This window comes from Tachyglossus aculeatus, chromosome 19 (genome assembly GCF_015852505.1).
Source record: "Tachyglossus aculeatus isolate mTacAcu1 chromosome 19, mTacAcu1.pri, whole genome shotgun sequence".
In the NCBI taxonomy this organism is placed as follows: Eukaryota; Metazoa; Chordata; class Mammalia; order Monotremata; family Tachyglossidae; genus Tachyglossus; species Tachyglossus aculeatus.
The window spans coordinates 3,437,169-3,453,254 of NC_052084.1; the positions used below are offsets into that span (position 1 = coordinate 3,437,169).

Below are 16,086 nucleotides of genomic sequence, written 5' to 3' on the forward strand. Positions count from 1 at the left end.
GCCACCATGAGACGGCCCAATGCAGCCACGTAAGTCTCCGGAAATTACAACAGGCCATGTCCCTAGAAGAAAGAAATCTCATCAGGCAGGGAGACAGAGTAACTTTTCCATCACACTCTCTTGGGAGCTTTCTGTTTAGAAGCCTTACCGGTTGTATTATTTTTTAATGTTTAGGGACGTGGGACTCACTCTCTCCGCTACTGTAAAGATAAGGGCCCCGTTTCTATTCCAGCAGATTTTTCAATCCGGAGCACGTCTCAGCAGAAGAGAAGGAGTAGGACTGTGCATCATGGAGGAGGAGAGAAGCATGGCCTAGTTGAGAGAGTGCAGGTCTGCGTTCTAAACCCAGCTTTGCCATTCACCTGCTGTGTGACCTTGGACAAGTCACTTCATTTCTCTGGGCTTCCTCGTCTGAAAAATGGGGATTCAATCCCTGTTCTCCCTCCTACTTAGACTAAGTGGGACATCCCCGCGGGTCCCATCTGACTACTCTGATTCTATACAGGTGCTCAGCACCGTATTTGGTAGATAGTTAAGTGTTGAATAAAGAGAAAGAGAGTGAGAGAGAGTGAGAAAGAGAACGTGAGAGAGAGTGAGGAGAGATTTTCTTCAGAAGAATGTCCTCAAGGAAAAAATCACCCCTAATTACACATACCTGCCAAACCATCAACCTATTCCTAGGTCCCCTCCTTGGCTGACTATTCCTATTTTTAGACCCACGACTGAAAACGCTATTGTTGTCTACCAGCAAACTTGGCAAGACTGACTCCATCTTGTGCATACCAACAGTAACCCTTTATTTTGTGCAGACCGAAAGCACTCCAGTGTTTGTAAAGTAACATTAACCAAAGTGGCCCCTCTCTGTCTGGAATGTCCCCATCCTGTGTTGACCGTTATCTCCTGATAACATCTTGTAAACAGGGATTTTAACACTAACCAAACCATGACAAACAAACGGTTGTACTTTAACTTGGGATCTAGGAATGCCAAGGCCTCACGGACGGCACTACTCTCAGGAATCCTTTGCGTAGCTCGGATTTGAAACCCAATAAAAGAGGAAGAAGGGGCTGGGATCGGGGCTGCTTGTCACCCGTACCTCTCCCGGGAGGTGAACGGGCAGGTAGCCACTTTTCTTCTTTACTGCTCTGTCTGAACTCATGTCTCCAAGTCATTTTTCCTATCTGCGTCACCAACCTGGGTACAAGAACCCTGCGGCCGATTTACACCGATTAACCTATTTTGCACCCTACTTGTCGATAACAGCCATCACTGGACAACTGGCACTTGGCAACTCCACACAAGTCATTGACCGGGCAGAGAGTAAATGCAAAATGTTGAACCATAGAGAGATCATGGGGCTGTAGTGTCCCTCTTGAGATGCAGATCTTAGTTGTATTTATATGTATGTATGTATATATGTATATATGTTTGTACATATTAATTACTCTATTTATTTTACTTGTACATATTTATTCTATTTATTTTATTTTGTTAGTATGTTTGGTTTTGTCTCCCCATTTTAGACTGTGAGCCCACTGTTGGGTAGGGACTGTCTCTATATGTTGCCAATTTGTACTTCCCAAGTGCTTAGTACAGTGCTCTGCACACAGTAAGCGCTCAATAAATACGATTGATGAGGAGGAGGAGGAGGAGCACTGTACTAAGCAATTGGGAGAGTACAATATAACAAAAACAGACACATTCCCTGCCCACAACAAACTTACGGTCTAGAAGGGGAGACGGACGTTAGCAAAAATAAATGTTACAGATATAGACATCAGTTACCAGATACTAGGAGATCCGTTCTCCTTTTCAAGGTAGCAGCAGAAACAACACAGCATTAAGAACTGCATCATGAATAATGGAGAAAAAAAAGTGAAGTACCTTCCTGGTATTTTGAGAACCGCTTTCTTTGGTGTTTGATTTTCTCTTCTCCCAGACTTCTGTCCTTCCAGAGATTTATGCCACTGTGAGCGGATCCCCAATGTTATTTGCACTGAATCTCAAGGTAAACAGTGATGTAAGAAACCGGTTCCCCACCACTCAGTAATGTTCAGTGAAATATTCAGGAGGCAGACGGAGATAAAGAAAGGGTGGGGTGGAAGCGGAGAGAGAGATGAAGCAATGACATTCCCTCTTTTGGAAGAGTAACTCTGTAGCTTCCCCAGGGATGGATCCTTCCTGAATTCCCCTATCTTGTAGGAACTCCCAACCCAAATCCTCCCACCCATTCCTTAAATAACGCTCACCTTCCTGGCCTCTGACATCTCTAATGAGGAGGTCACCACAACAAAGCGTTGTCTGTTTCAGATGCAATTCCCATTTTGGGAGAGTACAATGTAACAGACGCATTCCCTGCCCACAAGGAGCTTACAGCCTAGAAGGGGAGAGAGACATTAATATGAATACATTACAGATCTGTATATAATGTACATATGTACATTTATTGAGTGCTTACTGTGTGCAGAGCTCTGTACTAAACTCTCTTCACCAGAGGAGAAGGGGAAGAAGAGGGAGCAGGAAGCGAGAGAATTGTTAGTTACCTGTATATATGTTTGTGCATATTTATTACTCTATTTATTTATTTATTTATTTATCTTGTACATATCTATTCTATTTATTTTATTTTGTTAGTATGTTTGGTTTTGTTCTCTGTCTCCCCCCTCTAGACTGTGAGCCCACTGCTGGGTAGGGACTGTCTCTACATGTTGCCAACTTGTACTTCCCAAGCGCTTAGTACAGTGCTCTGCACACAGTAAGCGCTCAATAAATACGATTGATTGATCGATTACTAGAGGGCAAGGACTGTGGGGCTACTGTTATGACATCCCAAGCGCTTAGTACAGTGCCTATTACTCAGTAGACTCTCAGTGAATTAATCAATGGTACTTATTGAGCTCTTACTTTGTGCCGAGCACTGTACTAAGTGCTTGGGAGAGTTCAAGCGTTGATAGACATGATCCTTGCCCTCAAGGGGTTTACAGCCTAGTGACAAATCAATCGATCGACTGGTTCTCAAGTCACCATTCTGTGCTTAGTCCTGATTTGGTTTTGTCCAGGAAACAACTCAGATTTTTTCAGTCAGCTCTCCTGGTAGCTACCAAGACTTCTAATCTCTCTTGCATAATAATAATAATAATGTTGGTATTTGTTAAGTGCTTACTGCGTGCCAAACACTGTTCTAAGTGCTGGGGTAGATACAGGGTAATCAGGTTGTCCCACGTGGGGCTCACAATCTTAATCCCCGTTTTACAGATGAGGTAAATGAGGCCCAGAGAAGTTAAGCGACTTGCCTAAAGCCGCACAGCCCATGACCTCTGACTCCCAAGCCCTGGCTCTTTCCACTAATCTTCCACACGGACCTTTAGCCCCCTTCCCAGGAGATTTGTAAAGTCCAATTAGTTGGGTGTTCTAAGCCTGAAAGCCCATTGTATTATAATGTTTCTGCATGAGGATGAAGTCATTGAGTCCTAGAGAAGGACAGGGCAGCTTCAGTCCTGACACTTCGGGGCTGAGGGTTCAATGATCAAAATTCAAATTTTTAATCGTAATTCGGGTACTAGTTAAAGCGCTTACTCAGTGGCAGACACTGTACTAAGCAACAGGGTAAATACAAGCGAAGCAGGTGTCCACATGACCCATATGGAGCTCACAACTTAAACTATGTGCAAAGCACTGTTCTGAGTGCAACCGGGGATACAAGGTGATCAGGTTGTCCCGCGTGGGGCTCACATTTTTAATCCCCATTTCACAGATGAGGTAACTGAGGCCCAGAGAATAATAATAATAATGGCATTTATTAAGCACTTACTGTGTGCAAAGCACTGTTCTAAGCATCATCATCATCATCAATCGTATTTATTGAGCGCTTACTGTGTGCAGAGCACTGTACTAAGCGCTTGGGAAGTACAAGTTGGCAACATCTAGAGACAGTCCCTACCCAACAGTGGGCTCACAGTCTAAAAGGGGGAGACAGAGAACAAAACCAAACATACTAACAAAATAAAATAAATAGAATAGATATGTACAAGTAAAATAAATAAATACTGGGGGAGATACAAGGTAATCAGGTTGCCCCACGTGGGGCTCACAGTCTTTATCCCCATTTTACAGATGAGGGAGCTGAGGCGCAGAGAAGTGAAGTGACTTGCCCAAGCTCACCTAGCTGACAAGTGGCAGAGGCGGGATTAGAACCCACGACCTCTGACGCCCAAGCCCGGGCTCTTTCCACTAAGCCAGGCTGCTTCTCTAATAATGGTGGTATTTGTTGAGCGCTTACTATATGCCAACCATTGTTCTAAGCACTGGGTATTAGACACAAGGTAATGAGGTGGTCCCACGTGGGGCTCCCAGTCTTCATCCCCATTTTACAGATGAGGTAATTGAGGCCCAGAGAAGTGAAGTGACTTGCCCAAGGTCACACAGCAGACAAATGGGAAGCAGCGTGGCTCAGTGGAAAGAGCCCGGGCTGGAGAGTCAGAGGTCATGGGTTCTAATTCCGACTCCGCTACTTGTCAGCTTTGAGACTTTGGGCAAGTCACTTAACTTCTCTGCGCCTCAGTTCCCTCATCTGTAAAATGGGGTTTAAGACTGTGAGCCCCACGTGGGACAACCTGTTCACCGTGTATCCTCCCCAGTGCTTAGAACAGTGCCTTGCACATAGTAAGTGCTTGACAAATGCCATCATTATTGCCCATTGTTGGGTACGGACCATCTCTACAGGTTGCCAACTTGTACTTCCCAAGTGCTTAGTCCAGTGCTCTGCAAACAGTAAGCCCTCAATAAATACGATTGAATGAATGACTAAATGCCACAGGTAGGATTAGAACCCACGACCTAATCCCAAACCGACTTGCCCAAGATCGCACAGCTGCTAAGAGTTGGAGTTGGCATTAGAACCCACGACCTCTGACTCCAAAGCCCGGGCACTTTCCATTGAGCCACGCTGCTTCTCTAAGCCGGGAGAAGCAGTGTGGCTCAGTGGAAAGAGCCCGGGCTTGGGAGTCAGAGATCATGGGTTCGAATCCCAAGTCGAACACTTAGCAGCTGTGTGACTTTGGGCAAGTCACTTAACTTTTTTGTGCCTCAGTGACCTCATCTGGAAAATGGGGATTAAGACTGTAAGCCCTCTGTGGGACAACCTGATCACCTTGTAACCACCTCAGCACTTAGAACAGTGCTTTGCACATAGTAAGTGCTTAATAAATGCCATTATTATTATTATTATTATTATCTGTAAAATGGGGATGAAGACTGTGAGCCCCCTGTGGGACAATCTGATCGCCTTGTATCCCTCCCACCCCAGCGCTTAGAACAGTGCTTGGCACATTGTAATAATAATAATAATAATGATGGTATTTAGTAAGCGCTTACTATGTGCAAAGCACTGTTCTAAGCGCTGGGGAGGTTACAAGGTGATCAGGTTGTCCCACGGGGGGCTTAATCCCCATTGTACAGATGAGGGAACTGAGGCCCAGGAAGTGACTTGCCCAAAGTTACACAGCTGACAATCGGCAATGCCATCATCATTATTATTATTATTATCTCATCTGTAAAATGGGGATTAAGACAGTGACCCCCACGTGGGACAACCTGATCACCTTGTAACCCACCAGCGCTTAGGACAGTGCTTTGCACATAGTAAGCGCTTAATTATTATTATTATTATCTGTAAAATGGGGATGAAGACTGTGAGCCCCACGTAGGACAACCTGATCACCTCGTATCCCCCCCAGTGCTTAGAACAGTGTTTTTTTGCACATAGTAAACGCCCAGACTGAGCCCCTTTTTCCTCTCCCCCTCGTCCCCCTCTCCATCCCCCCAGCCTTACCTCCTTCCCCTCCCCACAGCACCTGTATATATGTATATATGTTTGTACGGATTTATTACTTTATTTTATTTGTACACATTTATTCTGTTGTACGGATTTATTACTTTATTTTATTTGTACATATTTATTCTATTTATTTTATTTTGTTAACATGTTTGGTTTTGTTGTCTGTCTCCCCCTCCTAGACTGTGAGCCCACTGTTGGGTAGGGACTGTCTCTGTATGTTGCCAACTTGTTCTTCCCAAGCGCTTAGTACAGTGCTCTGCACATAGTAAGCGCTCAATAAATACGATTGATGATGATGATGTTGCCGACTTGTTCTTCCCAAGCGCTTAGTCCAATGCTCTGCACACAGTTAGCGCTCAATAAATCAATCAATCGTATTTATTGAGCGCTTACTGTGTGCAGAGCACTGTACTAAGCGCTTGGATACGACTGAATGAATGAATACTGTGTGCCCAGCACTGCCCTAAAGGCTGCTGCGAAGAGAAGAGGGCCCGCAGGCTGGAGAAACTACAACTCCCGGCAGCCCCTTCGCGGATAGCCCCGCCCCGGAAGTGGGGTAGGGAGGGCGGGGATCCAATAGGCGGGGGCCTAGGGGGGGTCCCGTGACGTCGCCTCCGGTAGGGGCGGGGCGCCCGGCCGAGCGCGCGCGAATTGAAAGGGCGCCGGGCGGGAGCCCGCGGGGGGCGGCTGCGCATGCGCCTCCTCCACGACCACCAGCGTCCAGTAGGTAAGTCCTGGAGGCGTCCAGCAGGTAATAATAATAATAATAATAATAATATTTATTAAGCGCTTACTATGTGCAAAGCACTGTTCTAAGCGCTGGGGAGGTTACAAGGGGATCAGGTTGTCCCACGGGGGGCTCACAGTCTTCACCCCCATTTGACAGATGAGGTCACTGAGGCCCAGAGAATCAATTAATCAATCAATCGTACTGATTGGGTTCCATTTGTCAGCTGTGTGACTTTGGGCAAGTCACTTCACTGTGCCTCAGTTACCTCATCTGTAAAATGGGGATTAAGATTGTGAGCCCCACGTGGGACAACCTGTTCACCTTGTGTGTCCCCCCCCCCCAGCGCTTAGAACAGTGCTTGGCACATAGTAAGCGCTTAACAAATACCAAAATTATTATTATTATTATTATTGAGCGCTTACTGTGTGCAGAGCCCTGGACTAAGCGCTTGGGAAGTTGGTTTTGTTGTCAGTCTCCCCCTCTTAGACTGTGAGCCCACTGTTGGGTAGGGACCGTCTCTAGATGTTGCCAACTTGTCCTTCCCGAGCGCTTAGTACAGTGCCCTGCACACGGTAAGCGCTCAATAAATACGATTGATTGATTGATTGATTGGGAAGTACAAGTTGGCAACATATAGAGACAGTCCCTAGCCCACTGTTGAGTAGGGACCGTCTCTAGATGTTGCCAACTTGGACTTCCCAAGCGCTTAGTACAGTGCCGTGCACACGGTAAGCACTCAATAAATACGATTGATTGATTGATTGATTGATTGGGAAGTACAAGTTGGCAACATATAGAGACAGTCCCTAGCCCACTGTTGGGTAGGGACTGTCTCTATGTGTTGCCAACTTGTACTTCCCAAGCGCTTAGTACAGTGCTCTGCGCACAGTAAGCGCTCAATAAATACGATTGATGATGATGATAACAGTGGGCTCACAGTCTAAAAGAGTGGGCTCACAATCTCTAACAGAGAAGTGAAGTGACTTGCCCAAAGTCACCCAGCTGACAGTTGGCGGAGGCGGGATTTGAACCCATGACCTCTGGCTCCAAAGCCCGGGCTCTTTCCACTGAGTCACGCTGCTTCGCTTGAGGCGTCCAGCAAGGAGGCTCCCCTCACCCCCCCCACCCCTTTTAGACTGTGAGCCCACTGTTGGGTAGGGACTGTCTCTATATGTTACCAATTTGTACTTCCCAAGCGCTTAGTACAGTGCTCTGCACACAGTAAGCGCTCAATAAATACGATTGATGATGATGATCCCTGACTAAGGTGGGGTTGTGTCTGGCCCCTACCATGTGCCAGCCACTGTGCTAAGCGCTGGGCTGCCTCCAACCAATAATAATGGTCTTGCTTTAGAATAATAACGATCATCATGATGGCATTTATTAAGCGCTTACTATGTGCCAAGCACTGTTCTAAGCGCTGGGGAGGTTGCAAGGTGATCAGGTTGTCCCACGGGGGGCTCACAGTCTTCATCCCCGTTTTACAGATGAGGTAATAATAATAATAATAATGGCATTTGTTAAGCGCTTACTATGTGCCAAGCACTGTTCTAAGCGCTGGGGAGGTTGCAAGGTGATCAGGTTGTGCCACGGGGGGCTCACAGTCTTCATCCCCATTTTACAGATGAGGTAATAGTAATAATAATAATGGCATTTATTAAGCGCTTACTACGTGCCAAGCACCGTTCTAAGCGCTGGGGAGGATGCAAGGTGATCAGGTTGTCCCACGGGGGGCTCACAGTCTTCATCCCCATTTTAAAGATGAGATAATAATAATGGCATTTGTTAAGCGCTTACTATGCCAAGCACTGTTCTAAGCGCTGGGGAGGATGCAAGGTGATCAGGTTGTCCCACGGGGGGCTCACAGTCTTCATCCCCATTTTACAGATGAGGGAACTAAGGCCCAGAGAAGTGAAGTGACTTGCCCAAAGTCACACAGCTGACAAGTGGCCGAGCCGGAATTTGAACCCACGACCTCTGACTCCAAAGCCCGGGCTTTTTCCACTGAGTCATGCTGCTTCTCTATAATAATGATGATGGTATTTGTTAAGCGCTTACTGTTTGCCAAGCACTGTTCTAAGTGCTGGGGGAGATACAGGGTGATAATAATAATAATAATAATGGTATTTGTTAAGCACTTACTGTGTGCCAAGCACTGTTCTAAGCACTGGGGGAGATACAGGGTAATAATAATAATAATAATGGTATTTGTTAAGCACTTACTGTTTGCCAAGCACTGTTCTAAGTGCTGGGGGAGATACAGGGTAATAATAATAATAATAATGGTATTTGTTTAGCACTTACTGTGTGCCAAGTACTGTTCTAAGCACTGGGGGAGATACAGGGTAATAGTAATAATAATAATAATGACATGTGTTAAGCACTTACTGTGTGCCAAGCACTGTTCTAAGCACTGGGGGAGATACAGGGTAATAACGATAATAATAATAATGGTATTTGTTAAGCACTTACTGTGTGCCAAGTACTGTTCTAAGCACTGGGGAGATACAGGGTAATAATAATAATAATAATAATGGTATTTGTTAAGCACTTGCTGTGTGCCAAGCACTGTTCTAAGCACTGGGGGAGATACAGGGTAATAATAATAACAATAATAATAATGGTATTTGCTAAGCACTTACTGTGTGCCAAGTACTGCTCTAAGCACTGGGGAGATACAGGGTAATAATGATAATAATAATAATGGTGTTTGTTAAGCACTTACTGTGTGCCAAGCACTGTTCTAAGCACTGGGGGAGATACAGGATAATAATAATAACAATAATAATAATGATGGTATTTGCTAAGCACTTACTGTGTGCCAAGTACTGCTCTAAGCACTGGGGAGATACGGGGTAATAATGATAATAATAATAATGGTATTTGTTAAGCACTTACTGTGTGCCAGGCACTGTTCTAAGCACTAGGGGAGATACAGGGTAATAATGATAATAATAATAATGGTATTTGTTAAGCACTTACTGTGTGCAGAGCACTGTACTAAGCGCTTGGGAAGCTGGCAACATATAGAGACGGCTCCTACCCAACAGCGGGCTCACAGTCTAGAAGGTTGGACACAGGGTAATAATGATAATAATAATAATGGTATTTGTTAAGCACTTACTGTGTGCCAAGCACTGTTCTAAGCCCTGGGATGGATGCAAGGTAGTCTGGTTGTCCCGCGTGGGGCTCACAGTCTTAATCCCCATTTTCCAGGTGAGGGAACAGAGGCCCAGAGAAGTGAAGTGAGTTGCCCAAAGTCCCACAGCTGACAAGTGGCGGAAGCGGGATTAGAACCCAGGACCTCGGACTCCCAAGCCCGGGCTCTTGCCACTGAGCCACGCTGCTTCTAAGCCTCCATTGTTTTGTTGTCCGTCTCCCTCTTCTAGACTGTGAGCCCGTTGTTGGGTAGGGATCATCTATCCGTTGCCGATTTGTACTTAGTCCAGTGCTCTGCACTCAGTGAGCGCTCAATAAAGACGACTGAATGAATGAATGAATGGATAATAACAACGACAGTATTTGTTAAGCGCTTACTATGTGCCAAGCACTGTTCTAAGCGCTGCGGGAGATACAAGGTGAGCAGGTTGTCCCGCGGGGGGCTCGCAGTCTTCATCCCCATTTGACAGAGTTGGGTAGGGACCGTCTCTATATGTTGCCAACTTGGACTTCCCAAGCGCTTAGTACAGTGCTCTGCACGCAGTAAGCGCTCAATAAATACGATTGATGATGATGATGATGATGATGATGAGATTTGCTCTTTCTGCTTTTTTTTTCCCCCTCCTCCCGACCGCACAAGCATTATGGGGATCCAGGGTTTGCTCCAGTTTCTTAAAGATGCTTCGGAGCCCATCCACGTGAGGAAGTACAAGGGCCAGACAGTAGCCGTGGACACGTACTGCTGGCTTCACAAAGGAGCCTTCGCTTGTGCCGAGAAGCTGGCAAAGGGCGAACCTACTGATCAGTAAGTCGGGGTCACCCTGGGCTCAGGGCGAAGGGGGGTGCTCAATAAATACCGCCTTCTACCATTCAGAGGATGGACGAGGAAGGAGGCGGGAAAGGAAGTGCGGGGTAAAAACCTTTTTTTAACTGGTATTGGTTAAGCGCTTACTATGTGCTTACTCTATTTATTTATTCATATATTTATTTATTTATCTATTTATCTATTCTATTTATTTATTTATCTACTTATTCTATTTATTTATTTATTTATTTTACTCTATTCATTTATTTTACTCTATTTATTTATTTATTCTGCTCTGTTTATTTATTTATTTTACTTGTACATATCTATTCTATTTTATTTTGTTAGTATGTTTGGTTTTGTCTCCCCCTTTTAGACTGTGAGCCCACTGTTGGGTAGGGACTGTCTCTAGATGTTGCCAATTTGTACTTCCCAAGCGCTTAGTACAGTGCTCTGCACATAGCAAGTGCTCAATAAATACGATTGATGATGATGATGATGATGATGTGCTTACTCTTTATTTATTTATTTATGCATTTATGCATTTATTTACTCTATTGCTTTATTTTACTCTATTTATTTATTTATTTTACTCTATTTATTTATTTTGCTCTATTTATTTATTTATTTTACTTGTACATATCTATTCTATTTTATTTTGTTAGTATGTTTGGTTTTGTCTCCCCCTTCTAGACTGTGAGCCCACTGTTGGGTAGGGACTGTCTCTGTATGTTGCCAATTTGTACTTCCCAAGCGCTTAGTACAGTGCTCTGCACATAGTAAGCGCTCAATAAATACGATTGATGATGATGATGATGATGATGATGTGCTTACTCTTTATTTATTTATTTATTTATGCATTTATTTACTCTATTTTACTCTATTTATTTATTTATTTTGCTCTATTTATTTATTTATTTTACTTGTACATATCTATTCTATTTTATTTTGTTAGTATGTTTGGTTTTGTCTCCCCCTTTTAGACTGTGAGCCCACTGTTGGGTAGGGACTGTCTCTAATGTTGCCAATTTGTACTTCCCAAGCGCTCAGTACAGTGCTCTGCACACAGTAAGCGCTCAATAAATACGATTGATGATGATGATGATGATGATGTGCTTACTCTTTATTTATTTATTTATTTATTTATTTGTGCATTTATACACTTATTTACTCTATTTATGTATTTATTTTGCTCTATTTATTTATTTATTTCACTCTATTTATTTTGCTCTATTTATTTATTTATTTTACTTGTACATATCTATTCTATTTTATTTTGTTAGTATGTTTGGTTTTGTCTCCCCCTTTTAGACTGTGAGCCCACTGTTGGGTAGGGACTGTCTCTATATGTTGCCAGTTTGTACTTGCCAAGCGCTTAGTACAGTGCTCTGCACACAGTAAGCGCTCAATAAATCCAATTGATGATGATGATGATGTGCCAGGCACTGTGCCAAGCGCTGGGTCGATACAAGCTAATCAGATTCATTCATTCAGTCGTATTTATTGAGCGCTTACTGTGTGCAGAGCACTGTACTAAGCGCTTGGGAAGTTGGCAACATATAGAGACGGCTCCTCCCCAACAGCGGGCTCACAGTCTAGAAGGTTGGACACAGTCTCTGGCCCACGTGGGACTCCCAGTTTTCACCCCCCATTTTACGGGACAAGGTGATTGAGGCCCAGAGAAGCGACTTGCCCAAGGTCACACGGCGGCCAAGTGGCGGAGCCGGAATTAGAACCCAGGTCCTTCCGAGTTCCGGGTCCAGGCCCTATCCACTAGACCACGCCGCTTCTCAAGGCCTCGTAAGACAGGAAGGTGGAGAAGCAGCGTGGCTCAGTGGAAAGAGCCCGGGCTTTGGAGTCAGAGGTCATGGGTTCAAATCCCGCCTCCGCCACTTGTCAGCTGTGTGACTCTGGGCAGGTCACTTCACTTCTCTGTGCCTCAGTTCCCCCATCTGTAAAATGGGGATTAGGACTGTGAGCCCCCCATGGGACAACCTGATCACCTTGTAAACTCCACAGCGCTTAGAACAGTGCTTTGTACCTAGTAAGCGCTTAATAAATGCCATTATTATTTATTATTATTATTACAGGAAGCAATTCCCCCGACTGGATCCCATCCGGGTGGTGGGGAGGGAGGGGGAATTTCCAACTTGAAGTAGAGTTGGGCTTCCCGAATCCCCCCCTTCTTTGGGCCACACTTGGGAGACTCCCGGGGGACCGAGGAGGGGCCCCCCGTGTGGGCAAGCAGCCCGCTTCCCGGAGGGCAGGGGACAGCGGGAGACGGGGGAGGGAGGAGAAGGGGCAGTTAATAATAATAATTGTGATATTTGTTAAGGACCCTGCCGTGTGCCAGGTGCTGTACTAAGCGCTGTGGTGGGAGGTACCAACTATTACATCGAGCCCTTCCTCTCCCCCTCCCCATTCCCCCCGCCTTACCTCCTTCCCTTCCCCACAGCACCTGTATATATATATTTGTACGTATTTATTACTGTATTTATTTTACTTAATAATGATGGCATTTATTAAGCACTTACTATGTGCAAAGCACTATTCTAAGCGCTGGGGAGGTTACAAAGTGATCAGGTTGTCCCACGTGGGGCTCGCAGCCTTAATCCCCGTGTTACAGATGAGGTAACAGGCCCAGAGAAGTTAAGTGACTTGCCCAAAGTCACACAGCCGACAAGTGGCGGAGCCGGGATTTGAACCCCTGACCTCCGACTCCAAAGCCCGTGCTCTTTCCACGGAGCCACGTACATATCTATTCTATTTATTTTACTTTGTTAATATGTTTTGTTCTGTCTCCCCTGTCTAAACTGTGAGCCCGCTGTTGGGTAGGGGACCGTCTCTAGATGTTGCCAACTTGGACTTCCCAAGCGCTTAGTCCAGTGCTCTGCACACAGTAAGCGCTCAATAAATGCGATTGATCGATTGATTGATTGGAATTTCCAGAGTGGTGTCCGTCGGGGGTGTTCTCTGGAGGAAGTGAAGCAGTGTGGCTCAGTGGAAAAAGCACGGGCTTTGGAGTCAGAGGTCATGGGTTCAAATCCCGGCTCCACCACTTGTCAACTGTGTGACTTTGGGCAAGTCACTTAACTTCTCTGGGCCTCAGTTCCCTCATCTGTAAAATGGAGATGAAGACTGTGAGCCCCACGTGGGACAACTGATCATCTTGTAAATTCCCCAGCGCTTAGAACAGTGCTCTGCACATAGTAAGCGCTTAATAAATGCCATTAAAAAAAAAAAAAAAAGTGGAACTTATTATCGGGTGAAAGTCAGAGTTTGCCCACGGCCTCTCTTAACTCGATACGCACAACACAGCAGGCCCTCGCAAATATCCAAAGACGACATCCTTCAGAGAGTTAGTCGTTAGCAAAGTCACCACCCGGATTAAGGACGGCTTCAGCGTCCTCCTCCTTATTTTCTCTTTCCGTCCAGGTACGTCACATTCTGTATGAAATTCGTTAACATGCTCCTCTCCCATGGAATCAAGCCAATCCTCGTGTTTGACGGTTGTACCTTACCGTCCAAGAAGGAAGTGGAAAAGGCTCGAAGCGAGTAAGTTATTTCCAGCCTTTGAAGTGCTCTAGTCTCCTCCCGGCATTCGCCTGGTGGGGGATTTGCCTCCGACTGTCTCGGGAGTCTGAAGGGAAGCAGGAAGGACTGGATCGTGGAATCTGGTCCATCGGGAAAGCGGCCACATTGATGGTGACCAAAAATCACTGTGGGTTTAAGCACTTATTCTGCGCCACGCACTTCCCTAAGCGCTAGCGTAGATGGGAGATGAGCCGGTCGGAAACAGTCCCACGTGGGGCTCGCCCCTATTTTACAAACGAGGAGCCCGAGGGCCCGGAGAAGTGACTTTCCCGGGATCCCACAGCAGGCAGGTGGCACAGTCGGGATTCGAACCCACATCCTCCAGCTCCCGGGCCCGCGCTCTTTCCACTAGGCCACACGCCTTCTCGTTAGTCGCCGGTCTTGTAGCGGAATCTTCCATCGTGCGATAGGGTTGATTAGTTTTCATTTCAATGGTGCGATCTTTTTTTTAATTAAAAACATGTTTTGGGTGCTTAAATGTGTTACATATCATTTTGTTGGGTTTTTTTGGTCTGGGGGGAAGGGGTTCCAAGAGACTGCGACTCTGTGGAATGAAGGACTTTTGCCCCAGAAATTGTCATGTCCGATAATAATAATAATAATGATGGCATTTTTTAAGCGTTTACTATGTATAAAGCACATACACTTAGAACAAAGCACTGTTCTAAGCTCAGGGGAGGTTACAAGGTTATCAGGTTGTCCCACGGGGGGCTCACGGTCTTAATCCCCATTTTCCAGATGAGGTAAATGAGGCCCAGAGAAGTGAAGGGACTTGCCCAAAGTCACACAGCTGATAATTGGTGGCGCCGGGATTGGAACCCATGACCTCTGACTCCAAAGCCCGGGCTCTTTCCACTGAGCCACGCTGCTGCTCCGCTATTCCCCCAGACGATCTAGGCAGTTGGAGTCAGAGGTCGTGGGTTCAAATCCCACCTCTGCCGCTTGTCAGCTGTGTGACTTTGGGCAAGTCACTTCTCTGGGCCTCAGTGACCGCATCTGGAAAACGGGGATGAAGACCGTGAGCCCCCCGTGGGACAACCTGATCGCCTTGTAACCTCCCCAGCACTTAGAACAGTGCTTTGCACGTAGTAAGCGCTTAATAAATGCCAACATTATTATTATTATTATTATTGTTATTGTATGTGACCCTCGTTTTTTGCCACACTGCAGGAGAAGGCAAGCAAACTTCCTGAAGGGGAAACAGTTCCTTCGTGAGGGGAAGGTCTCCGAAGCCAGAGAATGTTTCAACCGCTGCGTCAATATTACCCACAGGATGGCTCACCAAGTGATTAAAGTAAGTCGCTCGGTTTGCGAGAGAGGACAACCTGTTAGCTGGCCCGTGACCAAACAGAAAGGTCTAGAAGCTGGACTTTGTCGTGTGATTTTTTTATTTTTTTCTGTGGGTAGAGCCCAAGCTTGGGAGTCACAGGACCTGGGTTCCAATCCCGTCCCCACAACTTGTCTGCTGTGGGACCTTGGGCAAGTCTTTTAACTTCTGTGCCTCAGTTACCTCTTCTGTAAAACGGATGCTAAGGCTGGGAGCCCCGTGTGGGACAGGGACTGTATCCAACCTGATTCCCCTGTATCTACCTCCGCGCTTAGAAAAGTGCTAGACACATAGTAAGCGCTTAACAAATACCGTTATTATTATTTTTAATAATAATATGGGTTTTGCTAAGTAGTTTGACGTGGAGGTGGATGGGCATTATTATTATTGTGATTACATTTGGGTTTTGCTAAGTAGTTTGACGTGGAGGTGGATGGGCATTATTATTATTGTGATTACATTTGGGTTTTGCTAAGTAGTTTGACGTGGAGGTGGATGGGCATTATTATTATTGTGATTACATTTGGGTTTTGCTAAGTAGTTTGACGTGGAGGTGGATGGGCATTATTATTATTGTGATTACATTTGGGTTTTGCTAAGTAGTTTGACGTGGAGGTGGATGGGCATTATTATTA

At 45.6% G+C, this 16,086-nt stretch overlaps 1 protein-coding gene across 1 annotated transcript in view; it reads left to right on the forward strand.

Moving 5' to 3' along the window:
* Positions 1–16,086, forward strand: part of WDR64 (WD repeat domain 64) — an 82,274-nt gene that overhangs the window by 52,957 nt on the left and 13,231 nt on the right. Inside the window, exons 28-31 of the mRNA XM_038761236.1 lie at positions 26–33; positions 10,366–10,530; positions 13,966–14,085; positions 15,295–15,418. Of these exons, the coding sequence (XP_038617164.1) occupies positions 26–33; positions 10,366–10,530; positions 13,966–14,085; positions 15,295–15,418 (417 nt within the window). The remainder of the gene's footprint in view (positions 1–25; positions 34–10,365; positions 10,531–13,965; positions 14,086–15,294; positions 15,419–16,086) is intronic.